Source organism: Vigna unguiculata, chromosome 10, assembly GCF_037176805.1.
Source record: "Vigna unguiculata cultivar grain cowpea cultivar isolate G323 ecotype 2 chromosome 10, ASM3717680v1, whole genome shotgun sequence".
Taxonomy (NCBI): Eukaryota; Viridiplantae; Streptophyta; class Magnoliopsida; order Fabales; family Fabaceae; genus Vigna; species Vigna unguiculata.
Window position 1 is genome coordinate 42,290,058 of NC_140801.1, and position 19,153 is coordinate 42,309,210.

The 19,153-nt window shown below is 32.0% G+C and overlaps 2 protein-coding genes and 1 non-coding gene across 3 annotated transcripts; 1 reads left to right on the forward strand and 2 right to left on the reverse strand.

Moving 5' to 3' along the window:
- Window positions 1–339: 339 nt before the first annotated feature.
- On the reverse strand, window positions 340–412 carry TRNAR-ACG (transfer RNA arginine (anticodon ACG)). The gene has a single exon. It is a non-coding gene; the product is annotated as a tRNA-Arg (tRNA).
- An 8,647-nt stretch (window positions 413–9,059) lies between these two features.
- LOC146883242 (uncharacterized) lies at window positions 9,060–9,769 on the reverse strand. Its single transcript, XM_085668013.1, has one exon. The coding sequence runs from the start codon at window positions 9,677–9,679 to the stop codon at window positions 9,353–9,355; it is 327 nt and encodes a 108-aa protein (XP_085524139.1). The 5' UTR covers window positions 9,680–9,769; the 3' UTR covers window positions 9,060–9,352.
- Window positions 9,770–13,357: 3,588 nt separating this feature from the next.
- LOC114167521 (cytochrome P450 family protein) lies at window positions 13,358–17,763 on the forward strand. The gene is made up of 2 exons (XM_028052622.2): window positions 13,358–13,501; window positions 16,468–17,763. Exon 2 carries the CDS (start codon window positions 16,518–16,520, stop codon window positions 17,544–17,546), a length of 1,029 nt encoding a protein of 342 aa, XP_027908423.2. The 5' UTR covers window positions 13,358–13,501; window positions 16,468–16,517; the 3' UTR covers window positions 17,547–17,763.
- The last annotated feature ends 1,390 nt before the right edge of the window (window positions 17,764–19,153 follow it).

Below are 19,153 nucleotides of genomic sequence, written 5' to 3' on the forward strand. Positions count from 1 at the left end.
ACAAAAAAATCCTTTTAAATGAGAAGGATGTCATAGATCTTCATTCGATAAAAAAGGAAAAAAAAGAAAAGACAAATAAAAGAGGCATCTATTCGTTGCTTTAGACTTTGTGTTAAAATTGTAGTTATCTTTTGTGCCAATTACACCTAAAGTTTTTGTGTAAAGTACCAATATCAAGGAATTTATTTTGGAGAAAAAAAAAAGAGAAAAGGTAATATTATTATGTTTAATAAATAAAAAAGGGAAAAGGTAATATTATTATGTTCAATAAAAGAAAATAATATATTTATATAAATTATTTTGTTAAGAGATTCAAGTTAATAGTTTAAAAAATTAAAACGACTTCACTGGGGATCGAACCCAGAATCTCTGGTTCCGTAGACCAGCGCCTTATCCATTGGGCCATGAAGTCATTTACATATAATTATTTTAGTATGATATAAATATATAACTTGCTTTCTCAAAATTAAAAATGTGTAATAAAAAATAATAAAACTATCATTGTTTTTATTATTATAATTATAAATTTAAATTAAATAATTTTATAATATTAAAATAAATATAAATAATTATAATTTTTAGCTATATATGTGTTGTGACATCAGTTTATAATTACGTTTTCCTTTGTTATAATACCATAATTAGGATTTTAAGCATATTTGCAAGTTTAATCATTACTTGTGACTTTTATGTTGTGGTCTCTTAGATTGTATAACTTATAAGTCATTCTCCAATTATTGTTTGAGTCAACCTTCAATTTAATTAATGCTTTTGTGCAAGATACTGAAGTCAAGATTGAACAGAAAAAAAAATTGAAAGTCTTTATTTGATTTTGGTTTTCAACTATTTACTTGCACAATTATTATAAACTTAAAAAGTTTATAGGATAATTAGTAGTAGTATAATTAAATAATTAAGTTGCGAGAATTTAAAACAAAAAAAAAATACTTTTTTACTAGTCAAATGATGTTAAAAATAAGTGTAGAAATACATTTTGCAATTAATAAACCATGTTCACGGAGTAATCAAAAGAAAGGAAAATTATAACATAAAACTCTCATTTGGACGTGAAAACTCATATACCAATAATCCATGAACATGCATAGTTAATTTCCTTACCTTGGAAGTGGTGAAGAAAAGTAACATGTGGTTTTTTCCTCTCTGTTTCCCGAAACATGTTTTATGGAATGTTTTGTGTTCATTTATTTTTGTTCCTTCTGTCAATGACTTTTTACCTTTTTTTTAGTTATATTCTATTCCTTATTAACTTCTCACTTTTCAAAAGATAAAAGGATGTTATGTTCCTTTTGTTACAATAATTTTTATACTTTTTTTTTCTCAATTTGTTCTTTGTGTTGAGAATATGATGTCTCTTAATTCTTTTTGCTTTTTGTCAACTACTCTTTAAGCTTTGTCAGTAAGTCTTATAACTTTGTCATAACTGAATGAGATTGTAGGCTTGAAGCAGATAATGTACATTATTCACGAATTATTTAATTTTATATATACAGGCTGAAGTAACTCAATTTTATATGAATTTATCTTTATCACCTCTTAAATGAAACTGTTTGATATGACGAATAGAGTGAACGTTAAAACATTAATCGAACTTCAATTTTCAAAATCATAAAAAATAATACATGTAAAAAGGATTGACATCTTTGTGTAAAAGTATTCTGATAAATTATCAATGCTAGAACCATATGCAAGTCTTAAGAAAATATTTATCAACAGTAAAATAGAAAAGAAAATTAGTTCGTTAATTATAACAATAATTTGTATAAATATAATGACTATATAATTTGAATTGTTAATTTGGTTACTTTCATTATCAAGCCACAATCAATCTTGGACATACATGAATATCTCAAAAGTATGTGGATGTAACATACTAACAAGTTGAGCAAGAAAACGACCATCCGTGAATGAAGACTTTAGAAATAATAATTGTGAAATTGTTAAAAAAAAAAATTGTACTCATTTACAAGATTGAGTATTTTAGTCTATTAGCTTTTTATTAAATTGAGATGTCAAATTTTTCGTCTAAATCAAGTGCATGTTCTTTTAAATGATAGTTCATTTGGGTTTTTGTAAAATCTTTCTTCCAACAACACATACCCATCAACATTTGGGTTTGAATTTGATTTGAAGAAATATTTTTACCCTTCATGTACATTTTACAATTTCTTACCAAGCCTCTACAAATATTAGTGCATATAAGCCTTTTTTACGCCAACTAAAAAAGGTTTTCTATTCTGGTTCTAGAATTAACATAGATACAAGTAGTATAGAAAGTTTCCATTTTCTGTATTAGTTGTTTCAGAATGTATACCTTCCCTCACTTAGGGTTTCTTCTTCTCTATTACAGACTCCCCTTTTGCTCTCTTCACCCAAATGTGATTGGAGTAGCAACACAAGTTGACACCATCGTCATTCATTGCGCTCGGAGGAGGAGGAGTTGGGGTCAATGAGTTTCTTCTTCTTCACCTATGCAACGATCACTATTTATTATTTTTCTAGTCTCATGCGATGGCCACTCCTCCTCATTGGCACCACGCTAACCTCTACCACCGGTGATACGATCCTATTCAGGAAAGAGTATGATCGTTTCTGAATTTGAATTTTCAAGAGGCACAACACGAATAAATCAGGGAAGAACGCGAAATAAGACAGAGATGGAGGACGCCACAATCTAGCAGATTGATAAGTCAAGTGAAGATTCGCCATAAAGATATTAATCTTTGATAAGAACCGGAAGCCTAAGCCAAGAACAAAGAGAATCCTCTCTTTAATGAAATCAAATTCAATATATGACTAAAAGTCCACATTAGTTTTTAGTACCTTTATTTATAGGCACATAAGTTTAAGCAAACCTAAAAACCCTACAAGAAGGCCCAAGCCAAAAACATAAAAGCATAAACTAATTATAAAAGAAAGCTCAAAGCCCAAAAACATAAAACATAACTAATTTCTAAAAGAAAACCCAAAAGTTCATATTCAAGTTCTTCTTGTATGGAATATTGGGATAGTGCTCTATCATTCCCTCTTTCTTGAATAGAATTTGTCCTCAAATTCGTACCACTTGAAGTTTACGAAATAGACTTCTATCATACCCTCCTTCTTAAAGAGAATTTGTCATCAAATTTGTCTCACTTAAAGATTCTTTAGCAACCGGCCCCACTATGGCACGATCGAAAAAGGCATCAGCACACCCTCCCCCACAGAGGGTTTTTCCTCCTTCCAATAGTGAGGTTCTACTGCTCAGCCTCGCCAGAATTGGTGCAGCGTCGAGTTTCTCCCTCCTCACACAAGGGTTTTCTTCTTCTTCTTCTTCAAACACCTCAAATCTCCATTATCGTCAGTGACCTTCGTGCACCACATCATCGTTTGTCGCTCCTATAGCCAGAGCATTATCACAGTCTTGCCTTTGCCCAAGGTCATCACTGGCGATGAAAATCTCCATTACTCAGATTTTGGCAACTCGCGACACAAAAGACCGAAAATCATGCCTCCATCAAATCTCCAATGTTGCATGCCCCTTGTCGCACTGAGTCGTTGCCAGAGGTGCCACTAGCGTTGTTCTCCTCTACTGGCATGACCAAGGGAGGACATTGTCGTCATCACTTCTCCATCTTTCTAGCCTACAACTTTCTTCTACCTCTTTTTCCCTCATTTGTTTTTTTTTATTAGTGATTTAGGGGCTGAAGAATGTGATGTGGGATTGGAAATGTTGTGAGATAGGATTATGATGAAGTTTAAAGGTTTGGATTGGGTTTGTGCTAGAGTATTTTTAGAGAGTTTGGAGAATATTAAGAAGAATAAAGTTTGGAGAACATTAAGAAGAAAAAAGTTTGGAGAACATAATGGCGAGGAGAACAACAGTGTGAAAAGGGTTGGTATGTTAGTTATAATGACAAACCAATATAGAAAGTCTTCTTAATATATTTCGAATTGTCACCCTCCCACTTTTTATGCCAGTTTTAGATCTAACTGGTATAGACATTCTTCTAATTCATTATGTCACCACTCAAACTTTCTATCTTAGGCCTAAGTACCATCAATATAGAAAGTCATCTAATTTATTATGAAAATGTCACCACGTCCACTTTTTATACCTATTGTAATGATAATTGACATAGAAAATCTTACCATAATTACAACTCTACCACCATGTCACTTATTACATCAAGTGGATTATAACCGACATAATAAATAGTCATAAAAACTTGTTTTTTCACTAGTAAAATAGTTTTCAACCTTTTTATTTCATTATAATTTCTCTCCATATTTTAAGAGAAAATAATGGAATATTAAGTCAATTTTATACTTGGGGTTTAACTTAATTTCTAGAATTGTAGTCCCTTAATCACACCATAATCCTTGCTAATTTTTTATATCATATAGAAAACATTTGATTAATAACAAAAATGGAAGAGTGTCACATGACAAAATATTTTTGTAACTTTTGTAAATTTAATTTGTCATTTTTCATTTGTCATTAGCCAATCGTATTCACAAAACAAAATTTTGTATTATATATACTTTCATTATTACAATCTATCAAACACATTTTTGTATTGTGTCAACACCCAAAAAAAAAAATGGAGAAGACTGAGAGGATGAAAAATGGTACATCTGTGTTATGTGCTGGAATTGATGAATGGGAGGAGAAGAGAAGAGAACTGACGGAGAAAAAGATGGTTGATGATGGTGTTGGGAAAAACCCACAAGAATCACTTTATTAATAAAGAGATAAAATAAGCACAAGGAAACACATAGGCAACTCTCCCATGTCCTTTGACCCTGAGTACATCCACACTCTCCAAAGTTATAATTTAACCCAAACCTCATAACGCTTATTACAAGAGTATAAGAAATAAGAAGAGTCAAATACAAGCTTGAAGTGTCTTTGACCCGAGACAAGGAATACCATGGACTTAGAACCTATTATATAGTCACTAACATCCACTCCCTGGGTTATTCTAGGCGATGTGAGACTTTTCAAGACATGTTATTTTCATCAGCCCAACATTTTCGACTCTAATTAAAATAAACACATCTTTGTTGCCTATATCAGCCATCATACTCCACCATGAAGGGTATCACTTGGAATCGAATCATCCCGAGAATTTCCACTTGGAATCAAATCATCCTAAGAATTTCCATTTGAAATCAAACTATCCCAAGAATTTTCACTTGGTCACACTATCCCAAGAATTTCTACTTGGAATCACACTATCCCAAGAATTTCCTCTCAGAATCAAACTATCCCAAGAATTTTCACTTGGAATCACCATCCCAAGAATTTCCACTTTGAATTAAGTCATCCCAAGAATTTCCATGCATCATGCATCAATGCTAACCAATGCTTGTGTATAATCACCAAACATCTTGCATAAATATTAGTCAATGTTCGCGCATAAATACTATACATCCTTCGTTGAACCATGCCACAACCCACGATGCAAAACTATTGAACCTTGCGAAAAGCCATAGATCGAATGTCCGCACTTTGTAGCCACTGTGCCGTGTGACTCGTCGACGTAACACCTGTTGACGTAGCACCTCCATGGCACCACGACATCTCGCTACAAATAAAGTATCGCACGAAACTCCGCCACTAGACATCGAACTTCCACCATGCGAAAAGCGAAACACCTCCGCAGATGCAGGAGCATCTCGCCACCCATGAACTCCACTATAGATCCAGCATGACTCATAGTCCTTGCACCTCCACGAACCTATTCAACAAACAAAGATGATTCTCCAACAACAAGGAATCACTCTTTTCTGACGTAGAAGATCTGACTAAGCTGCAACCACAAAGCATACTAAGAAAAAATCTTACTGAACCATAGCTCTTGAACGAGAGTGTGGTCACGTGACGGTGGTACGGTGGCAGCGAGTCACTGGGTCTAGGGCGTTTTCCTCTCTTGCGGAAGAAGTGGATCAAGGTTTGGAGATGAATGGTTGCCCGCGTGGGCGCCTACGACGGCTGGAGCGGCTGACGGCGATCTCCGACAGGCAGAACCTTGCGGCCGTGAAAAGGATCGGTGCAACCCCTATTTGGAACGCGCTAGGGAAGACGTTGTGGATGTTGTGGACGTTGGCGTAGGGGTGCCTCACGCGAGGTGGATTGAATAACGATGTCGTCGCTGGCGGGGCTTGCGACGGTGGTCGACGTCGTCACCGGTGATTCAGGCGGCGTAGACGCGGTCCCAAGGTTTGGAGTTGTGGTGGTGGCGCGATGAAGCAGAGACAAAGGTGAACGGTGGCAGGGGTTGGAGTTGTGGTGGTGTCGAAAAACAAAGCCTGCCGTGAATGGAGGGTAATGTTTTGGTTCCAGGCGTTAGAGGAGAAGAGAATCCTCGTTGTTTATTTTGAGAAGTAGAGGGAGATTAGGGTTGCGTGATCAGCTTCTCTGCCACTTTTTTGTATGATTTGGGGTTGTTTTCATCTCATTTGATTTGTTTGTGCAGCACCTTATTTTACTGAGTCCACACCCCAGCATGCGTTATTGTCTTGGGCTTCCATTTCTTCCTTGCTTCCTGCACCTTCAATTTATTCCTTGCACCCCCTCCATTACCACATGCACCCCTGTTTTTTTTTTTATCTCATACACCTATATGCTTCTCATCTCTTTTCTTCTCGCACCTCCAATTTCTAATAGCTTTACACCCACTATGTTTACTAATCTGCGCCACCGTGTTTACTGACCCCACCCCCTTTGCATGTTCTATTGTATTTTTGGGCATGTTTTATATTTCACTTGTCACACCCCCTTTTTTACTGTACACACCTGATTAACTTCATGCACCTCCCATGTTATTCATGCACCATCCTTTTTAAATAATTTCATCCTTTTATTTATTTATCTTCTTTTTATTTATTTATTTTTTTATTAAAAAATATATATTTGAAAATTATAAAAAAATTGCAAAAAATAGAAAATCAAAAAAATAAAAACGTTCTCTTTCACTTCATTGTGTCTGTCCGGTCGCTCGCACCGTGTGATACTTATTTTCTAAAAAACACCAAAAATAGTTTTCTTTCTCTTTTAGTGTCTGTCTGGCCGCTCGTGTCGTGTGACACATATTTTCAAGTAATTCAAAAATACCAAAAAAATATAAAATTTCAAAATATAAAAACATCAACTTTTTTTAACAAACATCTTTTTAAGAACTACGTGATCCTTGATTCTCCACCGTGAGATACGTAGGAGCAAGGCCAGTCCTTGTCAGGTTCACCTCCAAAAAATCAAATTATTTTCCAAATAGTTTTTCAAATATCTTTTAAAGAACTACGTAACCCTAATTTCTCATTTTTAATGAGAATACGTAGGACCAAGGTCAATCCTTGTCGGGCTCAAAAAATTAAAAATATTTTTGTTTCCTTTTAGCATTATTGTCTTATTAATTTTGGGGGAAATTAACATTTTGAAAATCACATCGACTTTGCATTTTTAATTAAAGGTACTGCCCTCGGGCGGGCGCTGTAGGGTGCTAACACCTTCCCTACGCGTAACCGTCTCCCGGATCCTATATCTGGTTTGTTGCAGATTTGTCTTATCTTTATGGTTTTTCATAGTTTTCCAGAATAACTATGGTGGCGACTCCCAAATCTCCTTTTCAAACCCGTTTTCTTTTTGGTTCGTCGTCCCGTCGCGATTCCGGTTGTGACAATGGTGACTTTCCTATGTGTTGAGAAGGAGAGAAAGGAGATGACGAGGAAGGATTATGGGCGTAAAAGAGATGTTAGCTTAATGAAATGGGATTGTTAGGCCTCTTAGAGAATCAAAATTCATGTGAGTGGTGTGTGAATGGAGATTATAGAGGTGAAGATGGCAGTGAATAAAAAGGAAGATGTTGAAGGAGTTGAAAAAAAATATCATGGCTAAAAAAACGTGTCTACCCCTCTTAACAAAACTGATTTTACACATAAAATACTGAGATTCCCATATCAATAAGTGCCCCATGTCAACATGTGTGCGAAGAGGATTTGTGAGGAGTTAAAAAAGAAAAGGCATGGGAGTGTGAATAAAAAGGAGTTTGGATCGTAGGATCATTTCTAAACGAACGAAAATAGATGTAAAAAAAAAAAGGCCTAACAAAAGCAAGGTGTAAAAAGAAAATTGAATGGTGTGGGCATTACAAATGAGGTGTATAAGTGTGAAGGTACTAAACAATACATAGGACTCTTCTTTTTTCCGTTTTCACTCTTTCTTGTTTGGTTTCTATTATTCTTTCTTTTACTTTTTTATTTTGTTCTTATCATTATTAAAAACCAGATTCCAATTTTAATATTTTTGTTTTTTAATTAATTTAATTTTTTTTCAATAAGCTTTTATTTTACCCTTTTTTATTTACTACCTCTTTATTTTTTCAAACAAATTTTATTCACCCCAACAAAATCAGGTGTTGATATCGTACTAAAAAAATTTATGAGTTCTCAGTTAAACATAAATTTCAATTTTTAAGTTGGTATTAGAATTTATTGTAGTAAAATTTATTGAATTTATCATATTATTCGTTGTTAATCTCTTTTTATTTTCATATTGTATAAATATCACCTTTCAAATCAATATTTTTAAACTGAGTTAAACTTAAAATTTATTTTTTAATATAACATCAAAATTTATTGTTCTTATCCCAGGGAGATATATTGAACCTTGGGTCTCCCACTATCGAACCCTCCCTGTATCCTCAATATTTAAACACATGTGTTAAAAATCATATATTAATTACAAATATAATTAAATTATAATATAAATAGATACAATTCTCAATATAAATATATATATATATATATATATATAAATCAATTTTATAATTTCGAGTTCACATTTTAAGACTTCATCCACATGAACATAATTTGTTTTGTTATAATTCAATTCTCCTATATTTTACTCCACATGCTATGCTTGTTCCTCCTCACACGCAATAGTAAAAGTTTCTTAATCAGACATTATACACAATAAAAAATATGAAAAAAAAAATACTTTACTGCATAATAATTCACTTCTCCAATTAATTTTAACTTACATATGAAATATTACAAAATTTGTAATTAATATCTCTTTATTATTAGAGTTGTGGCAGCCCAAGTGACAAAAGCAGTGCAACAACAGGGGCACTGAGAGTCCGAACCAACTACCTTTTCCCTAAGCCAAGAAAAAGAAAAAAAATAGAAAAACTTACTCGTTACACCGATTCCGATGCAACGGTAGCCACATTTCTAAAACTTTCCATTAACAACATAATAGAATATAAGTTCTTCATAACCCATTACTTAGTCCCACCCTCATCTTCATCCTCATCCTCATCCTCTTTCTCCTACTTAGGATCGGAACTTATCATTTTGACTGTGGCTTCTCCTCTTCAGAACTCAACCCCAAACCACCGGAAATTTTACCGTAAGCCCACTGAGCAAAAGACTCGGTCTTTTCACCGATAGTTTGGACGGCGGGAGTGGCGGCATCCACGGCGGGTGCGGTAACTTCCTTGGCAGATTCGGCGGCTGATGAGGCGGTGTCGCCGACAGCTTTGAACGTTGGGGCGGAGGCCTCCTTAGCGTCGTGTGCGCTGTCTTTGGCGCTTTCGAGCACATCGCCCCAAGTCGTTCCAATGCACACGGCGAGGCACACCACCACGACAACGAGCTTCAAGTTTTGGGTGTTCATGATGTTTTTGAAATTTATTGAAATGATTGTGTTTTATTCTTTGTCGGATTTTTACTATATGTTTTTACTAAGCACGTTATTAACGAGAGTGATTCAATTCGTTCTTATAACCACTTGTGACAACCTCAAACTCTGAAATATAGGTGGAGCAAAATACACAAAGGATTTCAACCACATATTATAATATGTTTGATGTTCTAAATCGAGATAATATACTAATTTATCTAACTGATTATCGTAATCCATCCAAATTCGTTTCAACTTCCAAGAAATTGTAGCCTGAAATTGTTCTACTTTTTTCTAAATTATTTAGTGGTATTAAACTCATGAGAGATTCAAAGTGAAATCCTAAAATTATACTACAGAATTTTTCCAAATAATGGAGTCTTCTTCTAAAGCAAATTCATGTTTTCTTTCTTCGACGCTAAAATAGCAAATACATCACTTCATCCGGTTTCCTTTGGCTCATAATTAAGCTATCCTATTTATTATTATTATTATTATTATTATCTACTTTTTTTATTATTATTATTATTATTATCTACTTTTATTATTATTATTATTATTATTATTATTATTATCTACTTTTTCTTTATCAAAACACAAATGATATAATATACTATTGTTATGAAATTAATCTATGTAATTGACTTACTAATAGTTATTCACGATTGCTTAATATTAAAGTTATTTAAATTGTTTGGATTAACTATATACAATATGGACTTTTCTTTTTGGTAGATACACAAAAAAGTTGTTCTCTATTTTCTCTTTTTTCATCTCTTCTTCTCTCTATTATTAGTTTTATTTTATAATATATTATCATCATGACCCTCCAACCAACTTAGCGCTAATGAAAACATTTACTCTTTTATTTGTGTCAATCCAATTTTTTTCTAATTTTTTTTCATTTACAATTATATCTTATATTCTTATTTATATTTTTAATTTTGTGATAAGAATTATTTGACTTTATCAATTTTCATCACTGTCCTATTATTATATTTTGATTATGATGATAATTATTATAATTATTATTTATATTTGATTATTTGTTTCCTAACATTTAAGATTGTTATATTAATTTTATAATTTCACACATGAATATGATTACTATTATTATTTTAGGTGTTAAATATAAACGTGTCAAATCTTGCAAAATTTTAATTTGTGGCCTTTGATACTCAGAGGAAGAATTATTTATATTGAATATTAGATGCTGAAATACATCTAGATGCATTGAGTCTTCTGAAATACATCTAGATGCATTAAAAAAAGGGTTAAATATGTTTTTAGTCCCATAACTTTCAGGAAATTTTGAAATTAGTCTATTTCTAAATTTTATATCAATTTAGTTCTTCATCTTTCAAAATATGTAAATTTAGTTCTTTTAATTAAATTTTGTTAAGTTTATTTGACATTTTAAACGCATTTCATAATAGTATTTGACTTAACATTAACGGTTTGTTCGCTTGAACGGATGACAACTATAAGTAGATTTGCGAAGACGGATTGAAAACAAATTTTATGTTCTTTTAATAGGATTTAAAGGGAAAAACAGAGACGGATTTGAAGGATGAATATCAAATTTCATCCCTTCAACTATGCATAGATTTGAAGAGATTTATACTGCTTTTACTTTTATAACCTTTTTTCGTTACATATATTATATATATTATTGTCATTAGTTATACATTATTATTTTATTAGATACAATAACATATAGTTATATGTATATATAATTTTAATTATTATTAATAATATATAATAATAAAAATATGTATAATATAATAATTAATAATAATTATATATATAATATAATTATTATTAATAATATATAATGATAATAGTTATTAATAATATATATAAATAATAATTAAAATTTAATATTTTTAACTTATTTAAAAGTTATTTAATTTTATTTTTATCATAAGGTTAATTAGGTAATTTTAAATTTTATCCATTATATTTATTTTTTTAATCTATCATATCACTCAAATCACTAACTAACTTTCATAAAATTTATTTCCAAATCCATTCACTCTATCCTCTAAATCTACTCAAAAAAACACACATGTCCATCCATTCAAATCCACACAAATTCATCTTCACACTCTCCCTCAAACCCATCTTATCAAAGAAACACACCCTAAAGAAAAAATGTGTCAAATAGTATAAATAATTTAAATACAATCTTGAAATACGTACGGAACATCAAATAATTTAACAAAATTTGATTAAAATGACTAAATTCACGTATTTTGAAAGATGAAAGACTAAATTGGTTAAAAGTTTCAAATTGAACTAATTTTAAAATTCACTGAAAGTCAAGTTAAGGGACCAAAAATATATTTAACTCTTAAGAAAATAAATGAAGCAATTGAGAAACCAATTTGTTCCTGCGACAACAATATTGTGAAAAGAATTTGACAAATATTCTGAATTTAGTTCATGCCTATTGTGGTCGAACAAAATAATGAACAAAATTATTATATATTTTATTTTTAGTAAATGAAAATATATGTATTATTAAGGGTAAATATAATTTAAAATAACAGTAAATTAAAATTAAATATAATTAGTTTGTTTAAAAAATTAACAATAAAATTAGTAAGATAATTATTTTAATTTAAAAAATATTATTTCTTAAAGAGTAAAATTAAATAAGTAATGTATATATTAAAAGAATATATCAGTTGTATATAATGTATTATGAAAATATGGAAATATATAATATATGGAAATATAATTATTTCAAGTTTATTTATAATGTATCGAAATATAGAAATATAAATATTAAAATAAGTGTGTTTACTGTTTTTAGTAATAATAATATAATTCTAATAAATAAAATTATATGTGTTTCTAATAATAAAAATAAAATTGTAATAATAAAATTAAATATATTTTTTCTTAAAATATTAAAAATAATTTTTATTTATCTTGTGAATATTTTTTTTTGTTATTAATAATTGTTTTAATTTATAAAATAAATTAATTTTTAAAACATAATAATAAAATTAATATGATAATTATTTTAATTTAAAAATATTATTTGTTAAAAAATAAAATTAGAAAAGTAATATATATATATATATATATATATATATATATATATATTAAAAATTATAAACTCAGACTGAAATATTAAAAAAAATTAAAATTAAATAAATTAAATTTAAATTTATTAAAAAATCCGTGCGCACTAGAATATATATATATATATATATATATATATATATATATATATATATATATAATATATTTGTAATCCAAAGTCTCAAACAATCTTAATTATCGAATCTTTTTATGAAAAATTTCAACATTTAGACTTGTAGCATATTCTCTATCATATTAATCTTTGGATTATCAATCATCTCATGAAATATTTTTTCAAAACAGTCAATCTTTCCGCAATAATTAGTTTATTGTTTTTATATAGTAGGAATATTTAACATAATAAAAGCAATCTCTCTTTATAAATTATAACAATCACATCCAATCTATTATACTCTTTTTATTTCTATATGTATAAAGGATGTTCTTAGTTACTTTTTTCCAATCTAATTTTTTATTTATTTTTCTTTAAATTCCAACAATATTTTAAAAATATTATAGATAATAAAAAATAACGTTCAATTCAAATCTTAAATCTTAAAATATAATCAATTGTACATTTATTTTGTGGTAGCATGCATTATTTTGATCCACATTTGTGTTAGAGTAATTGTAAGACCTGATAAGCGATAACTTTAGCCCGGGGGAGAATGTTCCTCTGAATCGAAGCCCAGCCCCTGCTTCAACCACCCACTTCAACAAAAGGTCACTCTCCATTTTCTCACGTTTCAATTCCCACTTTCCTTTCTGTTTAACTTTACCTTTGAATTTCATCGTACTTTCGTTACCAATTTATGTTGTTTCCTGTTTGGTCGTAGAGATTTTGTTATTTCCGTTCATCTCTTGTTGGAATTACATTAGTCATGTTATATAAAGCCCTTGTTTTGGTGCTAACTGTATCAAGGTCGAATAATTAGGGCATCTGATAGACTTGGTTGTTGTAAAATTTATAGCCTATGCACAGGAGAAAAATAAGAAAAAGAAAACTTTTTTATAAACGGAACTTGGCATAAATAAGTTTAGGTATAAGTTAATTTTAACTTATTTAGAAGCTAATTTGAAGTTTCTTCTATTCGGTTTTTCTCTTAGAAGTGTTTTCTGGAAATATGTGTGAATCAGTGGAGCCGAGAGAATCATATGTATAATATTTCTTTATTTACAATGTTTAATGGCGAAACTAGCATAGTAGTAGTAATAATTCAATTAAAAAGTGCATTGGAAATTAGCTCAAGGGGTTGCTAAGACCCTTTAATACGCGTTTTGTGTTTCCCTTCTTCTTCTCAAAAGGTATAGACTTTTAGGTATTCAGTTTTGTTTCAATTTATGTCAGTGTGTTTGGATTCATATTAGACCACCCAAATGAAATGATGGCATTAGAAAGCCAAGAAGACAGTCCATTTCTTTGGTAATCTTATTTTTGTCATTTAGGTATCTCTGCCTAATGTATTTCGTTTTCAATTCTTTTCTTTCTATTAGGATACAATTGGAATTATTTGTTGATATTTGATCTATGTAGTCGAGTTCACTTAGTAGACAGAGACTTTTATTGTTGTTTGTTGTACAATCAGAACTATTTAATAGCATTGTTAGTCCTTGCGTGATTGTCCGAGTGTTGCTTTTGGGACAAGGAATTTTTGAACATTGTTGGGAAATTGGGATAGGTATAAAGGTTTCTAATGTTTTATAGAATAAAATAAACGAACTTCTAGGTACAATACTCATATTTGTAGGTAGTTGCATCAATTTTCCTATGGCGAAGGTGTAATAGTTCAAGTCATAATCAAATTGTGAGATTTGAGTTGTTATACTCTTAAATAGAAAAAGTTGTGTCTTAACTATTAATTATAATTTTGTGCTTAATAGTAAACACTTGATCCAACAAATTACAAATAATCTCATTTCCAGTAAAGTGGTTTAGTTGAGAATGAAAGTTATTTTTTACCTAGTGCCACTTTTGTTTTTTTTCTAGTGGAACTAGTGCCCCTTAAATAATAGGGATTTTGAAAATGAATGAGTATACTGGTGGCATTTGTCCCAGTAAGTTTAAACTTTGAATGTCTGAAATCTTCAAATTCAGATAATTCTATCTAACATAAACTCAGTATGCCATATTGTGCTTCAAATTATGATATGAACTGCTTGTCGTGGAAATAGTCAACTACTTTGATATCTTAGTTGAAAATAGAAATGTATCACAGTAAACTTAATTTTCTTTTCAGCTGACTAAAATCCCTGAGAAACTAGATTAAAATCCTGAAAATTTACAGCTGCCTAGTTATTAGTTCATGCTGGGCTGACTTGTTTTGTATTTCAGCATTTTAGCTTACAGATTTGGAATTTGAGCTGAGTGGTTTGTTAGAAATTGAAAAAAATTATAGATAATCTAGATATCTATTGATATTGCCTAATGAGATATATATCAACAACTGCTTGTACATATCTGATTCAGTTCTATTTTAGTAAACTGACACTGTTCCATATAAAAGACTTCCCTGTGGTTTTCTTTGTTTGCAATGTAGCTGGGAGTGGGGGCCTAGAATTACAGGGCACGCCTAAGATTTGGAGATTGTATGCTAGCAGGAAACGGGTTGTGAAAAGAGGAGATGAGGTGGCTGTGGCCGTGGGTGTAACTGAATTGCCAAATGTGTGAGACAGATTTTGGTGTATATAGGGAATGTTTAGGAGAGAGTGTCGCAGCTAGAAGTTTGGAGAATTCTGTTATGGGCAGAGGGTATAAGCCTCTCTGTAGGAGGCTCAGACCTGTGGTGATAGGATTGATTTTCTTTTGTATTTACTTTCTATTATTGAATTAATGCAAAAAGCCCCGTTTTTGATCTGCACTATTCCTTTTGTTTTTCTGGTCAGGAATAATGCATGTGCAAATCAAGGGCTGCTTGTATTATTCAATAACAGAAAGTAAATACATAACGAAACCAATCATACTGTCTTGGAGCTGAAAGAGGCTAATGCCCTCTGCCCATAATAGAATTCTCCCAAAATTCGTGATGTCATTCTTTTTCCTAAACATTGCATTCCTTATATAGCCCGAATCCTGCCTCATGCATTTGGTAATTCAGTTACACCCACTTCATCTGCTCTTTTCACACCCTGGTTCTTCCAAGCATACACTCTTCAAATCTTGGACCTGCCCTGTAAGTCTGGTCCACACTTCCAGCTTTATCAGTTTGTCTTATCAAATAGTGCAATTGTGTAAACTCTCACCAATTTATATGACTATTACTTTGAAGTCTGCCTAAGTTTCTGTTTTTCACCTTTGTTGCATCTGTTACACTTGAAGTACAACGTCCACTGTTTTTTTTTTTTTTTCTTGTTAAGATTTGGTGAGAAAAGAAAATACAAGTGAAACTGAACATAGATTTGAATATCATAGGACATTTGGTGTAACTGAATGTGTCTGAATCTCATTTTTTAGAACAGCACTGTTTGAATAGTCCAAGGTGGCAGAGGTCCTGCAATTAACTTTGCTCAGGTCTCTTGAATAACTCTTTTATTTTGATTTTCCTTTTAAATTGTTAGACTTACACGCTCTTCTTAAGGTGGCATCCAAGTTGGTGATGCCTGCTTTCTTATCACATTACTCACTCCTTCTAACAGTGCACAATTTCTTGATTTTTGAAGTTTAACACTGTTGTGTTTGCTATTAACTTCAGGTGCAAGACAACAAAGAGCAGAAAACCCTTTAGAGTGTCAGCAGTTACGAATGAATACAGGAATGGCTTCATTAACTCAAGTCCATTATAAAGTACATACTTCTACTTTCAAAAGGGTGAATCCTAGAAACCAAGGATTATTGAAATCTGGAAAACTATTCCAACTCCCAGGATCCGCCTTTCCTAGTATTCACATTAACCTATCCCGCGTACGCTGCACGAAGTTAACCCCATGGGAGTCATCATCTGTCACATATGCTCCTACTGATAATCAAAGTGATAAATTTTTGCCTGAGAGTGCCAACATATTTGAAACTCTTGAATCTAGTAAAACTACTGAGTCATCAACAGCAAATGCTGAAGGAGCAGTAGAGACAAGATCTCAGCCAGGCCTGGAGCTTCAGTTTTTCAAATGGCCGTTGTGGCTTCTGGGCCCTTCTGTTCTCCTGGCAACTGGCATGGTTCCAACATTGTGGTTACCAATATCTTCTATCTTTCTCGGCCCCAATATAGCCAGCCTGCTTTCCTTAATTGGACTTGATTGCTTATTTAACCTTGGTGCATCCCTTTTTCTCCTTATGGCTGATGCTTGTTCACGGCCAAAGTATCCAACAGAAGAATGCAAAAGCAAGGCTCCCTTCAGTTACCAGTTCTGGAACGTTGTTGCAACTCTCACTGGATTTATTATCCCATTGTTGTTGATGTTTGGATCTCAGAAGGGCTTTCTCCAACCTCAACTACCTTTCATCCCGTTTGCAGTTCTACTCGGTCCCTATCTTCTTCTTTTGTCAGTACAGTTTCTAACAGAGATGTTGACTTGGCACTGGCAATCACCAGTTTGGCTGGTTACCCCTGTAATTTATGAGTCTTACCGTGTCTTGCAACTAATGAGGGGATTAAAGCTTGGGGTTGAGCTCAATGCACCGGCATGGATGATGCATACAATTAGGGGACTGGTCTGCTGGTGGGTGCTAATTGTCGGTCTGCAGTTGATGAGGGTTGCTTGGTTTGCTGGCTTAACTGCGCGAGCTCGTAAGCAGCGATTGTCTTCTGATACTTCTAGTGCTAATGATGATTAGTGATTAATACTAGTGTAAGTTTATTCAGAAAGATACAAATTATAAATTAAGTAGAAGTGGTTTAAGTTTAGTTACGGGTGTTTTCTATCCCACCCATATACCATAATGATATTGCTACACATAAATTAGATATATGCACAAGTAAATTTGTATATATATACTTTATCACTGTATTGCATGCCGTATCATTGGTTGTTTTTGTTTGTGTTATCTTCAATTTGTGAACATATGGTTTCTGTTTTGTACCTCATTTTATGAAGATGAAAGAATTATACAGTTGTTGGTTCAAGGAAAGCTTTATGTGTCTACAATTTTTTATAAATTATAGGGAATAGATTACATGTTATGTTTTGTACTTTCCAGCTAGAATATAATGATGAGATATTCTACCTTAAGTCTAGACACGTATTCATGTTTATCATTAATGACGGATCAGTCTTGTCTGATTTTGTTTTCGGGGTATCCTTGTCTTTCCTCCTGCTCTGTTTAATCATTAATCTGCTTCCTAATCAGAATCTTCATAAATAACAGAAAAAATTATCATTAATGCTGGTTGTTTTTGTGAACTGTTGCATTAGATTGAACATCTGGGTCTTATACTCTACAGAACTCATTTTTGTCTTGAGATCACAGGATTCGCGTTTTACTGTGGTATTATACTGAATTATGGGACACATTTCCAAACATAAGGGACAACCAAATTTCATAGACAGAAAGCTATTTCTAAATGGGGTTAAGTCTTTGTTTTATTTTTATTGTTTTTTTCTTGCCAAACTATGATGTTGACACCTGCTTTTTGCAGTCTTCCTCATAATTGGAAAATTGTTTTCCTTCATTGGTTAGGCAAAATGCAAACATTTTCAATCCTCTTTTTTTCTTTAATTAGTAATAGACTCACTCTTTCGTATAACTAGGGCTGGGCAAAAATAACTTAATTGTACTGTACTTAAGTTAATTGTACTATTTTAAACTAAAATTAACTGAACTATTATTAGTAAAATTAAACTATACTGCTTTTAAGATAAAGTTTAAAAAACTGAACTGGAAATAGTTAACTGTTTATACAGTACAGTTAACTATAGGTTTCATTTCTCTTAGAATCTCATTCAATTCGTTGCCTTGAATCACATTGGGTCCACAAGCAGAGTGACACACATCGATTCGATCACCACCGAGACTCAACCACCACCACCGAGACAGATCTTGCCTCGCCGCCGTCGAAGGTCGCCGTTGAAGGTTGTGCCGCCGCCGTCGAAGGTTGTGTCGTCCTTCGCGAGGTATCTCTTGTTGCTGTTCATCTCTTTCTGGCTTTAGGTTTTCATTTCACTTCTCTTTTTACTCCAATTCGATTTTTCCCTTCAACCATTCTGTATAATTTTGACCCATCAATAAACAAATTCGATTTTTGTGTGTACACACAGAATTGTGAAGCATCAAAAGTTGTGAAAAATTGAGCTTGATTTGAAAGTTTAATGTTAGGGTGATGGTGATTAAAGGGATTGATTATAATTCCACTTTATGTATACGTGAATGGAAAAGGGATAAGAATGTCTTTTTGTTGTCTTATACACCTACCCAGAGACAAGAATGTTTGATTGCTAGTATGA